This window comes from Poecilia reticulata, linkage group LG8 (genome assembly GCF_000633615.1).
Source record: "Poecilia reticulata strain Guanapo linkage group LG8, Guppy_female_1.0+MT, whole genome shotgun sequence".
Taxonomy (NCBI): Eukaryota; Metazoa; Chordata; class Actinopteri; order Cyprinodontiformes; family Poeciliidae; genus Poecilia; species Poecilia reticulata.
Genome location: NC_024338.1, coordinates 1167835 through 1186680, shown reverse-complemented (window position 1 = coordinate 1186680; position 18846 = coordinate 1167835). Strand labels below are relative to the sequence as shown.

The window sequence follows — 18846 nt, the reverse complement described above, 5'->3', positions numbered from 1 at the left end:
TATAATTTTTTATTTTTTTTTTGCATGGTTTCGCTTCTCCAAAACGGACAGATGTTACGTCTGCCGCACTCCTCATGAGCGCCGCTCTCCTTCTGGGTGCGGGAGGGTAACGTCTTCACCTCCATTTGTTAAAACTGCAGGGCGAGTTAAGTTTAATTCTTCGCAGCGGCAGAGCCGCGTCCAATGTTTTGCAGCCGCAGCGCATGGAACTAATTAACTTCTGCACCTTTATTTATTTCCTCAAAATAAACTGCTGGCTCCTCTGTTTAGACTATACCTGGATTAAAACAACCTTACATTCTCTTTAGTTTTCTCTGTTCTGTACTTGAGACTGGAGTTAAAGGCGCCATTTTAACTAAAGATTTGCAATGAGCTTCCTAACCAAGGTGTCCTGTCCATAACTCTTCAACACGCTGTCAGCTCCTGGTGAGAAAGACGCATTTAGTTCAGAGTGAGATGATATTCAGAAAGGATTTTTTTATTGAAAAAAATAACACATTTTAAATTTTGCCCCCCCAGAGGTAGTCCTGGCCCCCCCAACTTTAAAAGTCTAGCTCCGCCACTGACAAAGGGTAACATTTTATTTGAAGGGGTGTGCATAAGACTGACATTACATCTGTCATGTTATGTCAGATGAACATGAACGAGTCCTATGACTGGTGTCATGAAGTGTCATTCGGTAAATAATACTTTCAATGCAAAGTTGCTTTAAAAGTTGCATTAAAAGTCCATTAAAAGTGCCAACTTTGCATGATTTTGTAAATAATGACAATTTAATGCAAAGCTGGCACTTTTATGGACTTTCAATGCAATTTTTAGAGCAACTTTGCATTAAAAGTGTCATTATTTACAGAATGACACTTCATGACAAGTCATAGACATTCATAAAGACTCATTCATGTTCATGACACTGTCATGTTTATGACAGTGTCATGAACTGACAGTGTCATGAACTGTCAGCCCCCTAACCCCCACCCACCTCTCCTTGTTGAGAAGAGATGGGTGGAGGTGTATTAAAACTATGTTTAATACACCCCAGCATCAGACTGTAGCTATGGTAACATACCACAAACAAATAATCAACATTTATTTATTTATTGCCGTTTTGCAGAGTAAACTTGCCAACTCCTTTGGATCTTAAATTTAAATTTGAAACATTTTAACATTTTAAATATTTTAGTTTATCTATGTTGAAACCATTAAGTCAATTTTAGTAGCATTGCCATTCTCAATAAACAAATGTAGAAATTCTACACCAATTTTTACATCTCTGATGGTGGTAGAGATAAAACAGAACTGGTCAACAGATCTGCCTCTGATTTTGATTCTGAAAAGAACCCTAGGATTAAAAAACAGATATTGAAAGACCAAAAACTGGAGAAACCTTGTTTGCTGGATGTTAGGGCTTATTATTGGGTTTTAAATTTTGGGATTATTCAGACACTGGTTGCAGAAAAAACGTTGCATCCTTGCCTTGTAATAGATGCAGGTCGCCGCTTCTATGTACCTTGTCTCCTTCATTTTTGTCTCACACTCAACATGCCTTTGGCTACAAAAAACATCTGCATATTGCTCTTAATTTAATAGCAATTCGACACCACTTTGGATTTAAAGCATTCTTAGCTACTGTGGTCGACAATCCGTCATTTCTGTTTTTAAGACTGACAAGAGACTACTACTCAGAGGGATTTTTTTTATCTTTAAGATACAGATGTAATTTTGCTTTGGGTTTGTTAGAAAGTGAAAAAAGTGTAACATCAACGTTACTAAACTCATTATTCCACCTTAAATACACAAAAAATAGAGCAAGCATTTGAATTTTTCATCTGGCTACACAAAGGTATTCAACTGTGCATATTCCTGTGCTTTTCCATGTGTGGAAGTAGTTTGGAGATTATTGGAAACAACTAACAATCAGCTGACTGATAATAGTTGGCACCCTCAGCCATTGAGGGTGTAGTAACGTGGATCTTGTTCAGAAAAGAAAATGTAATGTCCATCTGAAATTAGTCAAATATCTCCTAATATAGCACTGTGTCTCAAAGATATGAACCTTTTCAAATCTAGTTTTGAACTTTTACTGCTAGAATACAGATTGTTAGCATTCCAATGGCTTTCCTGTCGACCACAGGTAGAACAGCCACTTGTAATAATTTCACTGAATTGTGGCTTTAAAAAATCCAAACCATTCATTTAAATATATTTTTTTCTAATTTTGTTGCATTTACCTTGATTGCTTTAGCTAAGTCTTGCTGGGATGTATGCTGCTGTCTTTCTTCATAAAGTTGATGGTGGTGCAGTTGGTGGGAAAAGGAAACTTCCTGCTGAATATGGTGGTGATGCTCCACATGTTTGTGTGGAGCTTGATGAAGATCAGCCTGTTGGCTGTAATATTGTTGTGAATGTTGGATGTGATGCCGTTGGCTGTACTGTTGTTGTTGTTGGTGTTGCTGCTGATGATGATATGGAAGACTTTGTGCTTTGTTCATGTTTCTGTGAGTTTTCACCAGTCCTTCCTCTCGTCTACCCCGTCCCCTACCTCGCCCACGTCCTCTCCTTGTTTCTCCAATAGCTAAGCCCATCAAACCTCTGCAGTAAGGAGGTTCTGGAAGAGGGCGAATACGTGGTCTGCCTCGTGGCCGAGGAGGGCCTTCACGTTTTGGCTTGGTTGGTTTCCTGCCCCTTTTCTTAGGGCCATCATGAGATAGGATGTGTGAATTGTGCCCAATTAGAGTGTAGGTAGTAGGGTGGCAGAAGTCAACATCACTTGTCATTGGACTGAGTCCTGTAGCCCTTCTACAACTTGATACCAAATCTGGCAACAGGTCTGGAAGTCGCCGGCTGTTGAGACGAATATCTGCTGGAGCATCGGCTTTATCTTCATCATCTTCAAATTCATACTCTTGAGAGTAGTTTTTCTTTGTTTTGGGTTGTGGATCACGTCGCTGTTTGAGCAAATGAAAAGAGCTAGTCTTCAGTAGTTTTTTGGGTCTAGAAGAACAAAAGATAGGTGAAGTCAAACCAATAGTGCTGGAACTTCCAACCACAGCTCCCATTATTTTGTTAGCAGATACATCACCTTGGGCTGCTGAACTCAGTGCTATAGAGTGATTCTGAGACTGGATAAGGCCAAGCTGGTCAGCATTCACAGTAGAAGGAAGCTCATGGGTCTTTACAGAGTCAATGTCTAAATGCAGATTGCCATTACCTGTTCCTGGAAGGGTGTGACAGTACTGTCCATAAACTTGATCAGTGTGATGATTACCCAGATCATATCCCTGATCTCCAACCTTTAGGTCTTCTACATCTTCCTGTGATTTCCCACAACCCTGATTAAGAGTTTCTTGAATAGCTTGTCCTGCCCCAGAATCCCCAGCACAATTTGACTTATATTCAGATGAACAAAACATGTTCTCCACCTCAGGAAAGAATGAGCGACCCTCATCTTGTAAGAGTGAATCTGGAAAGCAGATAGATGATAAAGGTGGAAACCGTTGCTGTTGCCGAGTTTGATCCAGTCCAACTTTATTTGCTGGGGTAATTGTGTCAAACTGGTGCTGTTTGAGCTGGTCTAACCGGGAGTGTGTAAGTTGTGTTTCATGTTGTCTTTGTTGAGCTTGCTGTGGATGGTGAGGAGGAGCCATGTTTGCTGACATTCCATGAGGTTGCAGATGACCTAACTGTTCATGTGATACCGGCTGGTGAATGTGTGCTTGTTGCCCTTGGCAAGCATGGGAGCGGGTGTGGGCAGGTGGTGGGTTGAGGTGGTGAAGGGGTGAAGATGTGGATAAACCTAAATCTGGTTCAGCAAGAAGATTATGGAGATCTGGGTGCTTTTGTTGAGAATGATGCTGAGGTGTAAGTCTGTGCTGGTGTGCATACCTTTCTCCACCACCTCCCTTGATTACTGGAACAGTCATACTAAGTTCAATTCTGTTGAGTGGTTCACTGGAGTCAATGTTATTGGCCCGTGAAAAAGATTGGTCTAGCATTTCCAGACGAGGCATTGAATTCTCACTTGTTTGAAGCTGATCTCTTGCTTGAGTAGCAAGTCTGTAGTGGGAATCTATGCCTTGGTTCTGCAGTGGAAGTGGCAACTGAGGAGAAATGTTCTGTGAATTGGATTCCACCTCAGCAATCCTCACTTCACCAATTGTACCAATCATACCTGGCTGACTCAAAGGGTTATGTGGTTGCTGTTGGGGCTGAGTGAGTACTTGCTGAAAGTCCATTTCAGTGCAGGGGTTATGAGAATGTGCAGACTGCATCACATGTGTTGACTGAGAAGGGTCTGGTGGATTTGTCAAAGAAATGGGGGCCTGACTTTGGCGAGCCTGAAGCAAGTCAGGTGTATTACACAGAAAAGCATTGTCATTTGTACTTGGAGGCTTTTTTTGGTCAGTACATGGATTGTTCCGAGTATGGGAATTGGCCTGACAATGCTGAGAATGTTGAGAGTGCTGAGTAAGTTGACTGTGCCGGGATTGCTGGGTAATTTGATGGGAGTGTTGAGCGTGCTGCTGAGAATATGGGGACACATGTAAAAGATAGGAATGTTGGTGGTGTGGGTGTTGGGTATGGGGATCCCCTCTTCCATATTGTACTAAAGACTCCAAAGACTCATGTTGCTGTTGATTGCTCTGGATAGTAAGGGAGCAAGACAGAGATTCAGAAACTCCTCGTACTTCTCCAGCAGGGGACTTTGATACAGTCAACTCTGACCTGATCTGTTGTTTTTTCTGGGATGATTCTAACTGTCTGTTAAGGTCATTTGCTGTTTCAGTAATCATTGACTCTGAACCAGAATGGTTTGTACTGTTATTGGTGTGAATGACACTCTGAGAATGGTGGCGCTCATTTGAGAGCTTGCTGATATCAAAGTTCATCCCCTTACTTTCACTATCCCTAGCCTGTGATCTACATTGGGATAACTGTTGAGAATGTGATTGATGCTGGGAAAGATGAGGTGTTGCTCTTTGTGTCTGTAGTAAATGTTGGATCAGGAAATCTTCAGTTTCTTCTGCTTCAACTTGAGATTGATCAGCTGCCAATAGTTTTGAATCAGTTTTTGGTTTGGTTGGCGTTGAGTGATAGGTGTTGCTTTGAGTTTGTTGTGTATTGGGAAAACTTTCTGGTGAGGACATAAAAGCAGGAGACAAGATAGAAGGCAAGTATTTAGTCCCTCCTGAGCTACCAGAGGACGGTGAGGGGCAAACAGCAGCAGGGGAATGTAAAGTAGAGTGACTGAGAGTAGAAATAACAGGTGATGTACTTGACTCAGGCAGTTGATAGGAGCTGTTACTTTCTTTACCAACAGCTAGAGTAGCACTCCCTGACCCTACAGATTCAATTCCATCCCTTTGTGTAGCTGCTCCTGATAAGGGTCTCATCCTTGATGATTCATTCCCATATTCCAAAGGACTGCTTGCCCTTCTGAGAGAAGCAGAGCCATAATTGGAGTCACCAAAGACTATTTCTGCAGAAAAAGAGTGTCCTCCAGAACCTATATTGGTGAAAGCCTTTCCTCCAGTGACTACTTCCCCAGAACTTAAATCCTCGGGATGAGGTGAGCTAAATCCTAAAAAGCTCTGGGCCATGTGTGCAGATGGCGCTTGGGTGGGGGAGTAAGACTGGACTTGGGGAGATGGAGAGGTCTGGTTTGGCATGACAGTGCTAGATTTCACCAGAGATTGAGAGCCATAGCTGGTTAGGCATTGTTTAAGAGCAGGCTGTTGAACAAGGGAAGATGACACCACTGGCAGTAGAGGTGGTGCTGGGACTAGCTGAGGACCATGCTGCTGACGAGAGCATGTGAGCAAGGAATTGCTGTTTGCCTTGGAACTAGAGGAGGATGCTGATGGTGGAGTGTGTGCAGTACGGGTGGAAGACGATGAAGAACCTGAAGTGTTGGAACTGGAACCAATGGGTCCCTTTGTGGCAGATGAAGAGGATACAGAGGAACTAGGTGGTGAGGTTATGTAGGGAGTTTGGATAGTCGGTTGATATGACTGAGGTTCCATCTGAGGTGAGAGCTTAGGATCAGTAGACAAACTTTGTTCATCCAGGGGACTACAGGGCATTCCAGCATTCTGATGCTGACTGACTAACTGTTGGTATCTAGATGACCCACCACAACTGGTATATTGGTGTAGACCTGTAACAGACTGAGCTTGGGGTGAACGCTGGTAATGTTTGATCACACTGTCTTGCTGAGAAACTACCCTCTCGGGAGCAGACTGTGTCTGGGGAACTGCTGCCCCCAGCAGGGCCGGAGAAGAAGAGAACATGGATGAAGTGCATAATTGAGAATGCCGACTGTGAAGTTGAGAGGACAACAGGTTGAACTGGGGAGGAGGTAAGTGGCAATTAGTGTCGTCGGATGAAATTTGGTTCTGAAGAGCCAGGGACTCCTGCGATCCCCTATATGTGGCACTTTGAGAAGAAAGCAAGCGATCAAAGCCCAAGCTGGACTGGGAGGGGGTTTTAATATGCAGGAGAGAATCATGGGGGGATAACAATCCATTAGACGTTGGGCTATATGTAGGGGCATCCTGCAAGGATAGAGAAGGAGTGAATGATCGTCCAGGGAAGGAGCCAGGAAGTTGATAAGCGGAAAGGGATGAAGAAGAGGGAAATGATCCAGAACCTGGAATAGCCCCAGAAATAAAGAGCTCCGCAGGGCCTGGTGTATGCATTGCTAGGGGGCACAATGATAAAACAAAAAGTGTTATTTAACACACAAAGGTAATTTTTGATTTTCAAATCAACAAAATTTTCATTTTACATGTTTGCAAATTAGATTTGGGAAAATTTTTGTGGAATTGAATAATCATTCAAAGTTGAGCAGATCAGACACTCACTCGGCTGCCAAGAGGGTGTCCGAAACTGAGAGAGAAGAGAGGAAGAAGAGGGTGTAGCCTGTGGACCCCGGGACTCTAGTGCTGAGATCAGATTAATGACAGCAGGATCAGGACCAGAAGTGCTGGCGTGGTGCAGGCTGGTGTCAAACAGCTCAGAAAGACCTGGCAACAAACAATAATTGAGTTCAGTTTAATTCCATTTTTAAATGGCTGTAGTAAACTACAAATATCACCTCAAGGCACTTTAGAAGTGCCTTGATATGACAGTGCAGAAACACAATAGAGACAGAGCAAATAAAAACTCCTCTTTGACAGGAAGAGACTTGCAACAGATCTTAAACTTGACTTAGTGTTAGCTGGCATCTGCAACAAAGACAGTATTTGAGAAAACATAGTTTACAGACAAGAAAATAAGCTAACACACTGAAAGAATACTTTCTTTAACAAAAAGAAAGAGATAATGGTAAGTTAGTGGTTTTATCTAGGGCAGTATTTCTCAACCCTGGTCCTCACCGCCCCCCGTCCTGCATGTTTTAGGTATTCCCCTTCTGCCACACACCTGAATTCTATCTCTGGTGTGTGGCAGAAGGGGAATACCTGGGTGATTAACAGGCTTCTGTAGTACTTGATGGTCATGTAATCTTTTGAATCAGCTGTTCTGGAATAGAGGTACATCTAAAACATGCAGAGCAGGGGGGCGGTGAGGACCAGGTTTGAGAAACACTGATCTAGGAGAAAACACAAAAAAACTCTGAGCTGGTTTTTAAGTGTTTAAAAAGAAAGAGAGCATAAAAAAATGTGATAAAGACTAGAATATTGTTAAGTTCTTAATTTTTTGTCACTCATATCATAAAGTGAAACTTAAATATTTTAAAGATCAATTGCACATCTAGTGAATTATTTCAAACCTCTATTTCTTGTCATTTTGATTGTTATTCTTACTGCATTAAAGTTTCAGGAGGTAACTTTCATAAAAAATACAGTAAATTTGCCCCCAAAATCCCAGAAATTTCCAGATCAATTCCAGACACCATCAAGAAAAAAACAAGCAAAGCTAAAAATCTGAAAAGTTGCAAACCCACCAGATAAAAATCTCAAACCTTGAGATCAATCTCAGAAATCTTGTGAAAGTGTATTATTATGTGCTAAAGTGGAACAGCTTTACACTTTAGGTATATAGCTTCTATAACTATGCTTGATTAGTAAAACTTGAGTGTTCCACTTCGGTAAAATATATTTAGAATATCTTCTAAATTTATAAGCATTATATCGTTTATATATTAGTACTGCAATCACACTATGTTCCAATTAAATTTTTTGTTTATTATAATTGCTAATGAAGTAAACTTTTTCGTTACTTTTATTATTCTTTTATTATTATTCTTTGCCACTTTGTACCAATGTACAATGATTCATACACACTGCAAAAATATCAGGCTACAAGAACACAGAAGGATCAATTACAACACATTTCCGAAAGAAACAAATTACAATTTGTATTCATTATATTTACATTTTTCAAGAGTAAATTGTTAATATGCCATCACAGACTGCGAATATATTATGTTTACAGATATTCTTATAAAAACTAGCACAATACAAAAAATGTATACACTTTATTGTAAAATATTGTTTTAATAAGTGTTCCCTCGCCCGGACGCGGGTCACCAGGGCCCCACTCTGGAGTCAGGCCTGCAGATGGGGCACCTCCAGGCCTGGAGGTGCACCACCTCCAGGCCTGGTGGCTGGGCTTTTACCCATACACACCAGTTGGGCTCAGCCAGAAGAGGAGACATGGGTCCCCCTTCCAATGGGCTCAGACAGCTGTCGGCGGGGCCAAAAAGGTTGGGTGCAGTGTGTGATGGGTGGTGGCCAAGAGAGGGGCCCCTGGCGTTCTGATCCTCGGYTGCAGAAGCTGGCTCTTGGGACGTGGAATGTCACCTCTTTGGTGGGGAAGGAGCCGGTGCTGCTGTGTGAGGCTGAGAGGTTCCGGCTAGAAATAGTTGGTCTCGCCTCAACGCATGACTCTAGTGCTGGAACCAGTCTCTTTGAGAGGGGCTGGACATACTTCCACTCTGGAGTTGCCCAAGGTGAGAGGCGCAGGGCAGGAGTGGGCATACTTGTTGCCCCCCATCTCGGCGCCTGTACGTTGGGGTACACCGCTGTAAATGAGAGGGTAGCCTCCCTCCACCTATGGGTGGGGGGATGGGTTCTGACTATTTGTGCTTATGGGCTGAACAACAGTTCAGATTACCCACCCTTTTTGGAGTCCTTGGAGGGGGTATTGGAGAGTGCCCCTCCTGGGGACTCCCTTGTTCTGCTGGGGGACTTCAACGCTCACGTGGGCAATGAAAGTGAGACTTGGAGGGGGGTGGTGAGGGCCCCCCCGATCTGAACTCAAGCAGTGTTTTGTTGTTGGACTTCTGTGCTCGTCACTGATTCTGTGCTCATCACGGAACATGGTGTTTGTAACGAACACCATGTTCAGGCATAAGGGTGTCCATATGTGCACTTGGCAGCAGGACGCCCTAGGCCGCAGTTCGATGATCGACTTTGTCATCGTTTCATTGGATCTGCGGCCATGTCTTGGACACTCGGGTGAAGAGAGGTGCGGAGCTGTCCACTGGCCACTACCTGGTGGCCAGTTGGCTCCAGTGGTGGGGGAGGATGCCGGTCAGACCTGGCAGGCCCACACGAGTTGTGAGGGTCTGCTGGAAACATCTGGCAGAGTCTCCTGTGAGATGGAGCTTTAACTCCCACCTCTGGCAGAACTTCAAACACATTCCGGGGGAGGTGGAGGACATTGAGTCTGAGTGGACCATGTTCCATACCTCTATTGTTGAGGTGGCTTATTGGAGCTGTGGCCACAAGGTTGTCGGTAAATGTCGTGGCGGCAACCCTCAAACCCGGTGGTGATGAGGGATGCTGTCAGGCTGAAGAAGGAGTTCTATCGGGCCTTTTTGGCCTGTGGGACTCCAGAACCAGCTGATGGGTACTGGCAGGCAAAGCGGCATGCGGCTTGGGTGGTTGCTGAGGCAAAAGCTTGGGCGTGGGAGGAGTTTAGAAAGGCCATGGAGAAAGACTTCCGTACAGCTTCGAGGCAGTTCTGGTCCACCATCCAGCGTCTCAGGAGGGGGAAGCAGTGCAGCACCAACACTGTTTATAATGGGGATGGTGTGCTGCTGACCTCGACTCGGGACGTTGTGGGCTTGTGGGCAGAATACTTTGAAAATCTCCTCAATCTCGCCAACATGCCTTCCATTGAGGAAGGAGCCTGGGGAATCTGGGTCGGGCTCTCCTATCTCTGGGGACGAGGTCGCCGAGGTGGTCAAAAAGCTCCTCGGTGGCAGGGATGGGTGTGCAGGGTTGTGTTGGCTGACACGACTCTGCAATATTGCGTGGGCATCGGGGGCAGTTCCTCTGGATTGACAGTGGAACTGTTCAAAAAGCGGGACCGGAGAGTGTGCTTCAATTACAGGGGGGTCACACTCTTAAGCCTCCCTGGCAAAATCTATTCAGCGGTCCTGGAGAGGAGGGTCCGTCAGATAGCCGTACCTCGGATTCAGGAAGAGCAGTGTGGTTTTCGTCCTGGCCGTGGAACACTGGACCAGCTCTACAACCTCAGTAGGATCCTGGAGGGTGCGTGGGAGTTTGCCCAACCGGTCTACATGTGTTTTGTGGACTTGGAGAAGGCATTCGACTGTGTCCCTCAGGGTGTCTTGTCGGGGGTCCTCCGGGAGTATGGGGTACCGGTCATACAGAGTGTGACCCCTCTGCACGACCGGTGTCAGTCTGGTCCGCATTCCCAGCAGTAAGCCGGGCTCGTTATCGGTGAGAGTTGGACTCCGCCAAGACTGTCCTTTGTCACCAATTGTGTTCATTCCTTTCATGGACAGAATTTCTAGATGCAGTCGAGGTGGGGAGGGGATCCGTTTTGGTGGCCTTAGAATCGCATCTCTGCTTTTTGCGGATGATGTGGTCCTGTTGGCTTCATCAGGTCATGATATGCAGCTCTCGCTGGGACTGTTCGCAGCCGAGTGTGAAGTGGCCGGAATGGGGATCAGTGACTCCAAATCAGAGGCCACCCTGGCTGGGCTCTCCCTTAGAGATAGAGTGAGAAGCTCAGTCATCTGGGAGGGACTCAGAGTAGACCCCCTGCTCCTTCACATCTAGAGGAGCCAGTTGAGGTGGCTCAGGCATCTGGTAAGGATGCCTCCTCGACGCCTCCCTATTGAGGTGTTCCAAGCACGTCCCACTGGGAGGAGGCCCCGGGGAAGACCCAGGACTATGTTTCTCGGCTGGCCTGGGAACGCCTTGGGTTTCCCCCAGAGGAGCTGGAACAAGTGGCTGGCAAGAGGGAAACCTGGTAGATTAACCAGGGGGAAAAATTCTGTCCAATTATTTTTAAATCAAATCATGTTTATTAAGCACGTAGTGTTGGAAACACATCAGTTTTGGCTGTTAAAAAGGAAAAAAGACATGCCGTACCCTATGAAGACATGGAGGTTCATCCTCAGAATAGGTTGGTGATCTGGTGGAACCAGAACCTCTTCTGAGTCAGGAAAGCCTCAGAAAAGCCAGGGATCAAGTTTTCTAATTCCTGATCCCTGGCTTCCTCTTTCATCTTCATTTGCTTAGACTGCAAAAATATGCATGAGATAAAACTGTGATTATCAAAGTGTCTTTGGCATACTGAGCTTAATTAAATCTAGGTTGAGTTTATCTAGAAAACTATATTAAGTCAAAACACACAGAGCCTCCATGCAGTTATAACATGATGATGAATGATTGTTATGAAAATATAATCATAACATCTGTTAAAATATCTATTTCTGAAACAAAGTTTGTTTATATATATATGCTGCACTGTTTATAAATAAACAAATATAATTAGCAATTTGAAGCAAACTTACCACCAGCTAGCAACACATGAGCAGCCTCCGTCCCTTTGCGTTCCTTTTGTGACCCACATTTAATTTCCATCCATTCTTGTCCTGTTGTGTTATCATTTAACTCTGACTAGGACGTCATCAGGTTAAATTTACCAAAACTACTATTACAGCATCTCTTCTCCTCCCCAGCTCACGATGATGCCGGGAAAAGTGCCATCTTCTTTTAAAGCACTTTTCAAAAAAACTGAAAGTGTGCATTACCACCACCATCTGATCTGGAGTGTGAACTGGAGCAAATACCGTTCACTAATAGATAGATCTTACACTATACATCTGAAAATGGACTGGGCAAAAATAGCTTCTGTGTTTTAATTAAAAAAACTGAAAACAACGGATCATATTCAGAGAGATGTAAAACTGAAAATACCTGCTACATTTAGTGTTAAGGACAAGTATTGTTTTTGATGTATAACCTCTGTCACTAAACTGTCAATGTTTGTTTTGAGGCATGAACACATTATTTACTTTGTTAAACAACATTACATTAAGTTCGATAAGGATGAAGTTTTTTTATTCTTTGCCATTTTAACAAAATAGTAAAAGATTAAGGCACCTAAAAAAGCATAATTCATCAGCTTAAAGTATACACTGAAATGTAATTTAAAACATACTGAAATTTCTGTATATTTAATAGTTTACCTTTAAAGTAAACTTTAATTAAGGGAATTTTAAAAAGTTCTATTTTGAGCATATTTTTTAAAAATATACACACAATATATTTAAAAGCATATTGTTTGATTGGTACACTTGAGCATATACAAATACATATTTTGTTCACTAAAAGTATACTTTTATTTAATATATTTCTTAAAAGTGTATTGTGGTACAATTATATTTCAGTGTGTTTAAAGTTATGTCAAAATTGATACAAGCATGCTGTTACTATACACTTTGTATATATTTATATGTATTATCAGGGTTTCCCCCAGTGTATTATAAGCCTGGCGACCCCACATGCTTTACTAGCCCCGCCGCCAGGCTAAGCGTTGCTTGTTTACGATTCTAGGAAAATAATAATTTCTTTTTTTTTTCAAGCCGGGCTTGTCTCTGTTGCTCTTAGCATTTCACTAGCAGTGCAGATTTATTCCTAAAGGATATGTTTATAATAGATAGGATAAACCTATCTATTATAGATAGATATATATCTATTATCTAACCACGCCAGCGTATTAGTCCACGCCAGCTTAGTCACACGGCGTGGACTAATCACACAGCTGCCTGGCGCGCTGCCGCTGCTTTACCTCAGCAGGATCACGCGCGCCTCCTTTCACTCAAACTGGACACAGGCTGACCTGTATGGATATTTACATCAACTTACTGTGAGAAATTATGATCCTTTGGAGAACTCTAGGTAAGAGTTTAAAACCCGCCGCGTTAGCTCTGGTTTGCGCAGCTCAATGTGAACCGCAGGAATAACTTCAGAGGTGCGCGATGGGGAGTTGTGAGAATGATTTATCTTTGTGAACGAACAATTATATATGGCGTTTACATCTCAACACGTTGCCCAGCATGTGGCTGTGTGTCTCTCTTCCCCGTAAAGTTTATGTCTGTGGTCCCGTTTGGCCGGAGCGTTTGTGGATAAGGAGCAGCGCTAACCTCATCATGCAGGTTCAGTCCCGTGAGGAGCTTTCGCGCTCTCCTCGGAGTCACGCATCACGCTGATTTCATATTATTTTATTATTATTTTCCTGGTTACACGATGCATTAAAACCATATCAAATGTATATTGTCTACTTTGTTGTCTACTTAGAGTTAATGCGCGCGGCCGCGCGGAGATCTGAGAAGCTCGTTCCTTAAACTCGACCAACCAAAGCAGTTTCTGTGACGACTAAAAACTCAACAGACACGAAATGAAACAGCTACTAAAGCCACATTAGCAGCATTGAATTAAATCTCCCGTTTGTTGCTCATCTCTGCGCAGTGAAGCGGATTTACTCATTGTGCAGAGCCGGTCCAAGGCTGTTTGAGGCCTTGAGCAGACTTTGATTTACGGGCCCCTCTTGCTGCTTAAAACATTAACACCTCTAACAGCTTCTGTGTTAGATTTAGTGAAATATGGGAGAAAGTAGTGTAATTGGCCAGCCTAAAAAGCAATAATCGCAGTTTACTAATTTGTATTTGTAAATTCAAGGATTAAACTCACAGCATCAGATTGTTGCTGTGGTAACAAAACAATCTAACTATGAATATTGTTCTTTGAAGTTTTACAAAGTAAACTTGCCAGCTCCTTAAAATCTTGCATTTAAATGTTAAACAATTTAAAATCTTTTAATTTATGTATGCCTAAACAATTGAATAAAATTTAACAGCATTGATAATCTCAATAAACAAGTGTTACATTTATGTATCTGTGGTCTGTTTTAAAATATTAGCATTTATGGGGGCCCTGAAGCCCTTGGGGGCATGATGGACCTGCTGACTTAATTTGGATTAAACAGAAGTGCAAATTTGTTGTTTTTAGACTAGTTGTGGATTTAAATAGCATTTCACTGGAGATGATTTCCCACAACATATAATTACACAGCAACACTTTTACATTTCCTGTCAACTTAAAATCTTTTAATACAAAAACATGGTGGACCGCCGGTGGATCTCCTCGACGCCCCGACCACCAGGCTTAGCAAGTTTTCTGGGGGAAACCCATTACACTTAATACTTAGCATACTTAAAATGTAAGTATGTTTGAAACTTGTTTGAAATATACTTTTTTTTCTCCACTAGGTAGATACCTAGTGGAGAATATTCTGGCAATATTCTGGAGATCCAGAATATTGCCAAAATTGGAAATATTCTCTTCTCACATATAAACCCCTTAGTCAAGTGCTATATAACGTCATGGCTTCCCACACTTGAAAAAGGAGGACTTGATGAGACTTCAGGATTTCACTCACTCAATTTTATTTACACCGATGAACAATGAAGGGTGAAAAACCTACAAAACACATCCAAACATTTCAAACATACATTTTAGAGATATTTAGATTAAATTTAATAAATTCTTAGTTATCATTCCATCATTAACTTTAAACATGATTTTTTTTTCACAATTTTAACCAGATGGATTTTTTTCTCTATTTATTTTTATTATATTTTTTTTAAATTCAAGGACATAAGGACTGAATCATTGACTCCTTTCTTTGATTAAACCAAATAAATCCTACATAAAGTCAAACATTTTTCCAAATTAGATTTAAACTTGTTTTTCTCTCAGGACATAATTTTTACATTAATTGAATTTTAAATATACATACAATAGAGCCAAACTTTAAAGCCAGCAATACAAATTGTTCCTTCAATAAATTCTATGTTTCTCTTACTCAAATACAAAAGCAAAGCCACACTACATTTTCAGCTGAGTCCAGTGAAAGGCTTACCAGCAGTCCCTATAATGTATAAGTTCTTTTCCCATTCATTTGATCAGTTTGCTTTTGAAATGCAGCTTTGGGGACTGTTTATGCCTTCCTCAGCTCTATTGCAAAACAAGACAAATGATTGGTGGATTCCTTATATTACCTTAGTTCAGGGTGCTGCTGATTGGACCAGATTGCTTTCATCTGCTGAGAAGTGCTGCAGAGTGGCACATATGTTTATGCACCCACTTCTGCACCCATGAGCAGATCTGCGCAACACCCTTAGTACACATACCATTACACCTCTGCCTCATTTGTCTCTCAACTTTGAGGACAAAGTGTTCCCTTGATGCCTATTATATTGGCACAACTAATCAGATTTTTATATTTAAAAAAAAAAAAAAAACAGGAATTTCAAATAATAGACACAGCAAGCAAATCCTCACCTATTGTCCGTCCAGGAGGACCCCAGGCTCCACCCTGCCTGGAACTTCCAGGGTGGTGGTTGGTTGCATAGGCTCGGAGGGGGTGAGGGGAGCCATAGGTTTGGCGGTGGAGAAGTTCTGAGTCTGGGTGGGATGACCTGGAGCTCCCATATAAAAGGCTGCAGAGCATATTTAGAAAGTTTGATTTTAAGAATAGTGTTTATAACTTTTTATTATAGCCTGCTTTGACATAGAAACTTTACACTAGCAATATACAAATAATAATGATAATATTGTTTAAACCCTTTTTATTTTACTAGTTTATTTATCTCACATTTCACTACAAAGGTTGTCTTGAGGCACTTTATGAAAAATAATTTAAATTCAATCACATATCAATTCCAATTAATCCTAGTTTAATAATAATAATAATAACCTGAGTTTATTATTCAAATTAGTTTAAAGAAATTTTAACTAAACCCACAGTAGGTTGTATTGTGTCATTAACTTGCAGCATTCACTCATCCTGGACCAGCACATAGTGACAGTAGACAACTACTGCCATTTTGTAGATGACTTTACAACAATCCCTCATACTGAGCATACAGTACAGACCAAAAGTTTGGACACACCTACTCATTCAATGAGTTTCCTTTATTTTCATGACTATTGACATTGTAGATTCACACTGAAGGCATCAAAACTATGAATTAACACATGTGGAAATATGTACTAAACAAAAAAGTGTAAAACAACATTTAAATACGCCTTATATTCTAGTTTCTTCAAAGTAGCCACCTTTTGCTGTGATTACTGTTTTGCACACACTCTGCATTCTCTTGATGAGTTTCAAGAGGTTGTCACCTGAAATAGTTTTCACATCACAGGTTGTGCCCTGTCAGGTTAATATAAGTGGGATTTCTTGCCTTATAAATGGGGTTGGGACCATCAGCTGTGTTGTGCAAAAGTCAGGTGGACACACAGCTGATAGTCCTACTGAATAGAGTGTTAGAATTTGTATTATGGCAAGACCAATGTCTAATTGTTAGCAGCATTTTCTCAATTGATTCTCTCCTCGAGGAAAGTGCCAGACATCCAACCTGTAAACACACCTATTATCTGAAACATTTACTAGCAAATTTTGCTTGCCATTTAGCAAAATTTGCTAGATGGCCAGCAAATTTTAGACTGCAGAAGACTTTTCTAACAGTCTTCTGAAGTCTGTTAGAAAAGGGAATAAAATACTAAATAAGTATGTGTTCACTGCAGACAATCCAGAACAACCAACAAAGTTGTGGATTACAGCCGTCTGTGGAAAAGAATCCATTAGCCTAAGTTTAGCTTAGATTAAATTTATTAGAAATACATTGTTAGCGTAAGTTTACTTGGCACATCTAAGCTAACTGCATGCTTTGGTCAGTGTATAATTTCAGGTTAGTATCATACCTATTATTTGTTTTTTTAATTACCACAGAGTTTGAACTGACATATACGTAGTTTTGTCCATACTATATTCTTCAAATAAGTTTTGAAGGAACTTCTGTCAGTGGGATCCAAGTGGATTCTGTCAGTGGACAGTAGATTCTGGAAAGTCTGGATATGTAAAAAAGGAATAATAATTAATTCTTTCACAAATTATTCCCCTCTTCAATATGGCATACAGCTTTTATGTTCTCTTATATTCTCATTGTCAGACATTAAAGCTACAGAAGGTAACTTTTAGAAAAAGTGTTTTTATTTTTATTTTTACATACTTAAGACTTTTACTATGTTGCATATTCTGAGATAGCTCTGTGAGAGTATCAAGCTCATCTGCTTCCTCAATGTGGTACTACTGCTATCTGCAGAAATATATCACTCATCTGCCATGTCATCACCATGTTACCTATTGGTTCTGGTCTGCTTTGTTTCCTGAAGTCCACAGTCCACACAGGACACTTTGGGATATTGTACAGCACTGCATGTTTCCTTCATGACAAGTTGTATGGAAATGATGGTTTATTTTTCCAGCAGGAAATGACCATGGTGGTAGTGTGCTAGATGGGCAGCAAATTTTAAGTTTTTATTCTCTGTAAGCCATAATCATCAAATTAACAAGAAATAAAGGTTTGAAGCATTTCTCTCTAAGTGTGGTGAATCTATATGCGTTTCACCTGCTAAAATGAGGCACAAAAAATATTAAACTTTTTTATAACATACATTTTTTTAGATTTACCTCTTCTAACAAGAAATACATAACACTTATAGTGTAACATGCTTGACAAGCTAAATCAGAACTTTTCCTGGTTTTTATTTTGAATATATCTTATAGAAAATAATAACTTGCAATTTGGGCAATTTATAGTGAAAAAAAAGTGAACATAATGTAATACTTCCAATAATAACCTGAAGGATTTTAGTAAATTTGTTGGTCTTCTGCCACACAAGTCCCCAGCCTGGAATAGACACCATTGTTTAGCTTTAGACCATAGTCTCCGATTTAGATTTGCTGCTTCACATTTGGCTGCAAGCCACACAGATAAGTACATCTTGTAATATTAACAAATAAAAATGTTTGTTTGTACAACTTCCTTTTTAAACAAATTGGTTGATTAGCTGTTTGAGGAATGATAGTTATTGGCTAAACTTGGCTCCATGTGTGCATTACAAATATATGTAAGTGAGGATAAGTACATGCACAAATTAAGTGAATTTTGCCATATTTAATTTTATACCAAATTCAGACAGGATGTCAAACCATAATTCTTCAAATAGAATAATCAAATGAATTGATGCTTCTTTTTTGTATTTAACTTCTGATTAATTGTTCTCTTTTTATCTAGATTTTTATATTGCCTTGCTGTTTCAGGCCAATGTACGAAGAACTGGGTCTTTAAAGGCAGCTATCTACGAAACCAATTGGTGGAGAGGAGATTCAATAGCTCAAAAAACTAACAAAAAATAATAAATTAATAAATAATGGTAAAAATGTGCAGTCCTGAATGGTTCCCTTTGTTTGTGTCCTGTATTGAGAATAAAATTCAGAAATATAAATAATAGCCACACCTCTGCACCCTGACTGTCTCTTGTTATTTGAGAGACTTCCCAATAAATAAATAAATGGGTGAAATAAATAAAAAATGAGTAAAATAAATCATAAAATGAAGAAAATGAGTGAAATAAATGAAACATTTGTTAAATAACTTAGCTTTTTCATTAACCCAATTTTTCATTTATTTATTTTTCATATTATCAATTTCTCAATTTCCTTTTTTTCATT

At 40.9% G+C, this 18846-nt stretch overlaps 1 protein-coding gene across 1 annotated transcript in view; it reads right to left on the bottom strand.

Moving 5' to 3' along the window:
• prr12b (proline rich 12b) overlaps positions 1–18846 on the bottom strand; it is a 59632-nt gene that overhangs the window by 29493 nt on the left and 11293 nt on the right. The window contains exons 2-4 of the mRNA XM_017306256.1: positions 15609–15766; positions 6861–7022; positions 2229–6697 (exon numbers count right to left, since the gene is read on the bottom strand). Of these exons, the coding sequence (XP_017161745.1) occupies positions 2229–6697; positions 6861–7022; positions 15609–15766 (4789 nt within the window). The remainder of the gene's footprint in view (positions 1–2228; positions 6698–6860; positions 7023–15608; positions 15767–18846) is intronic.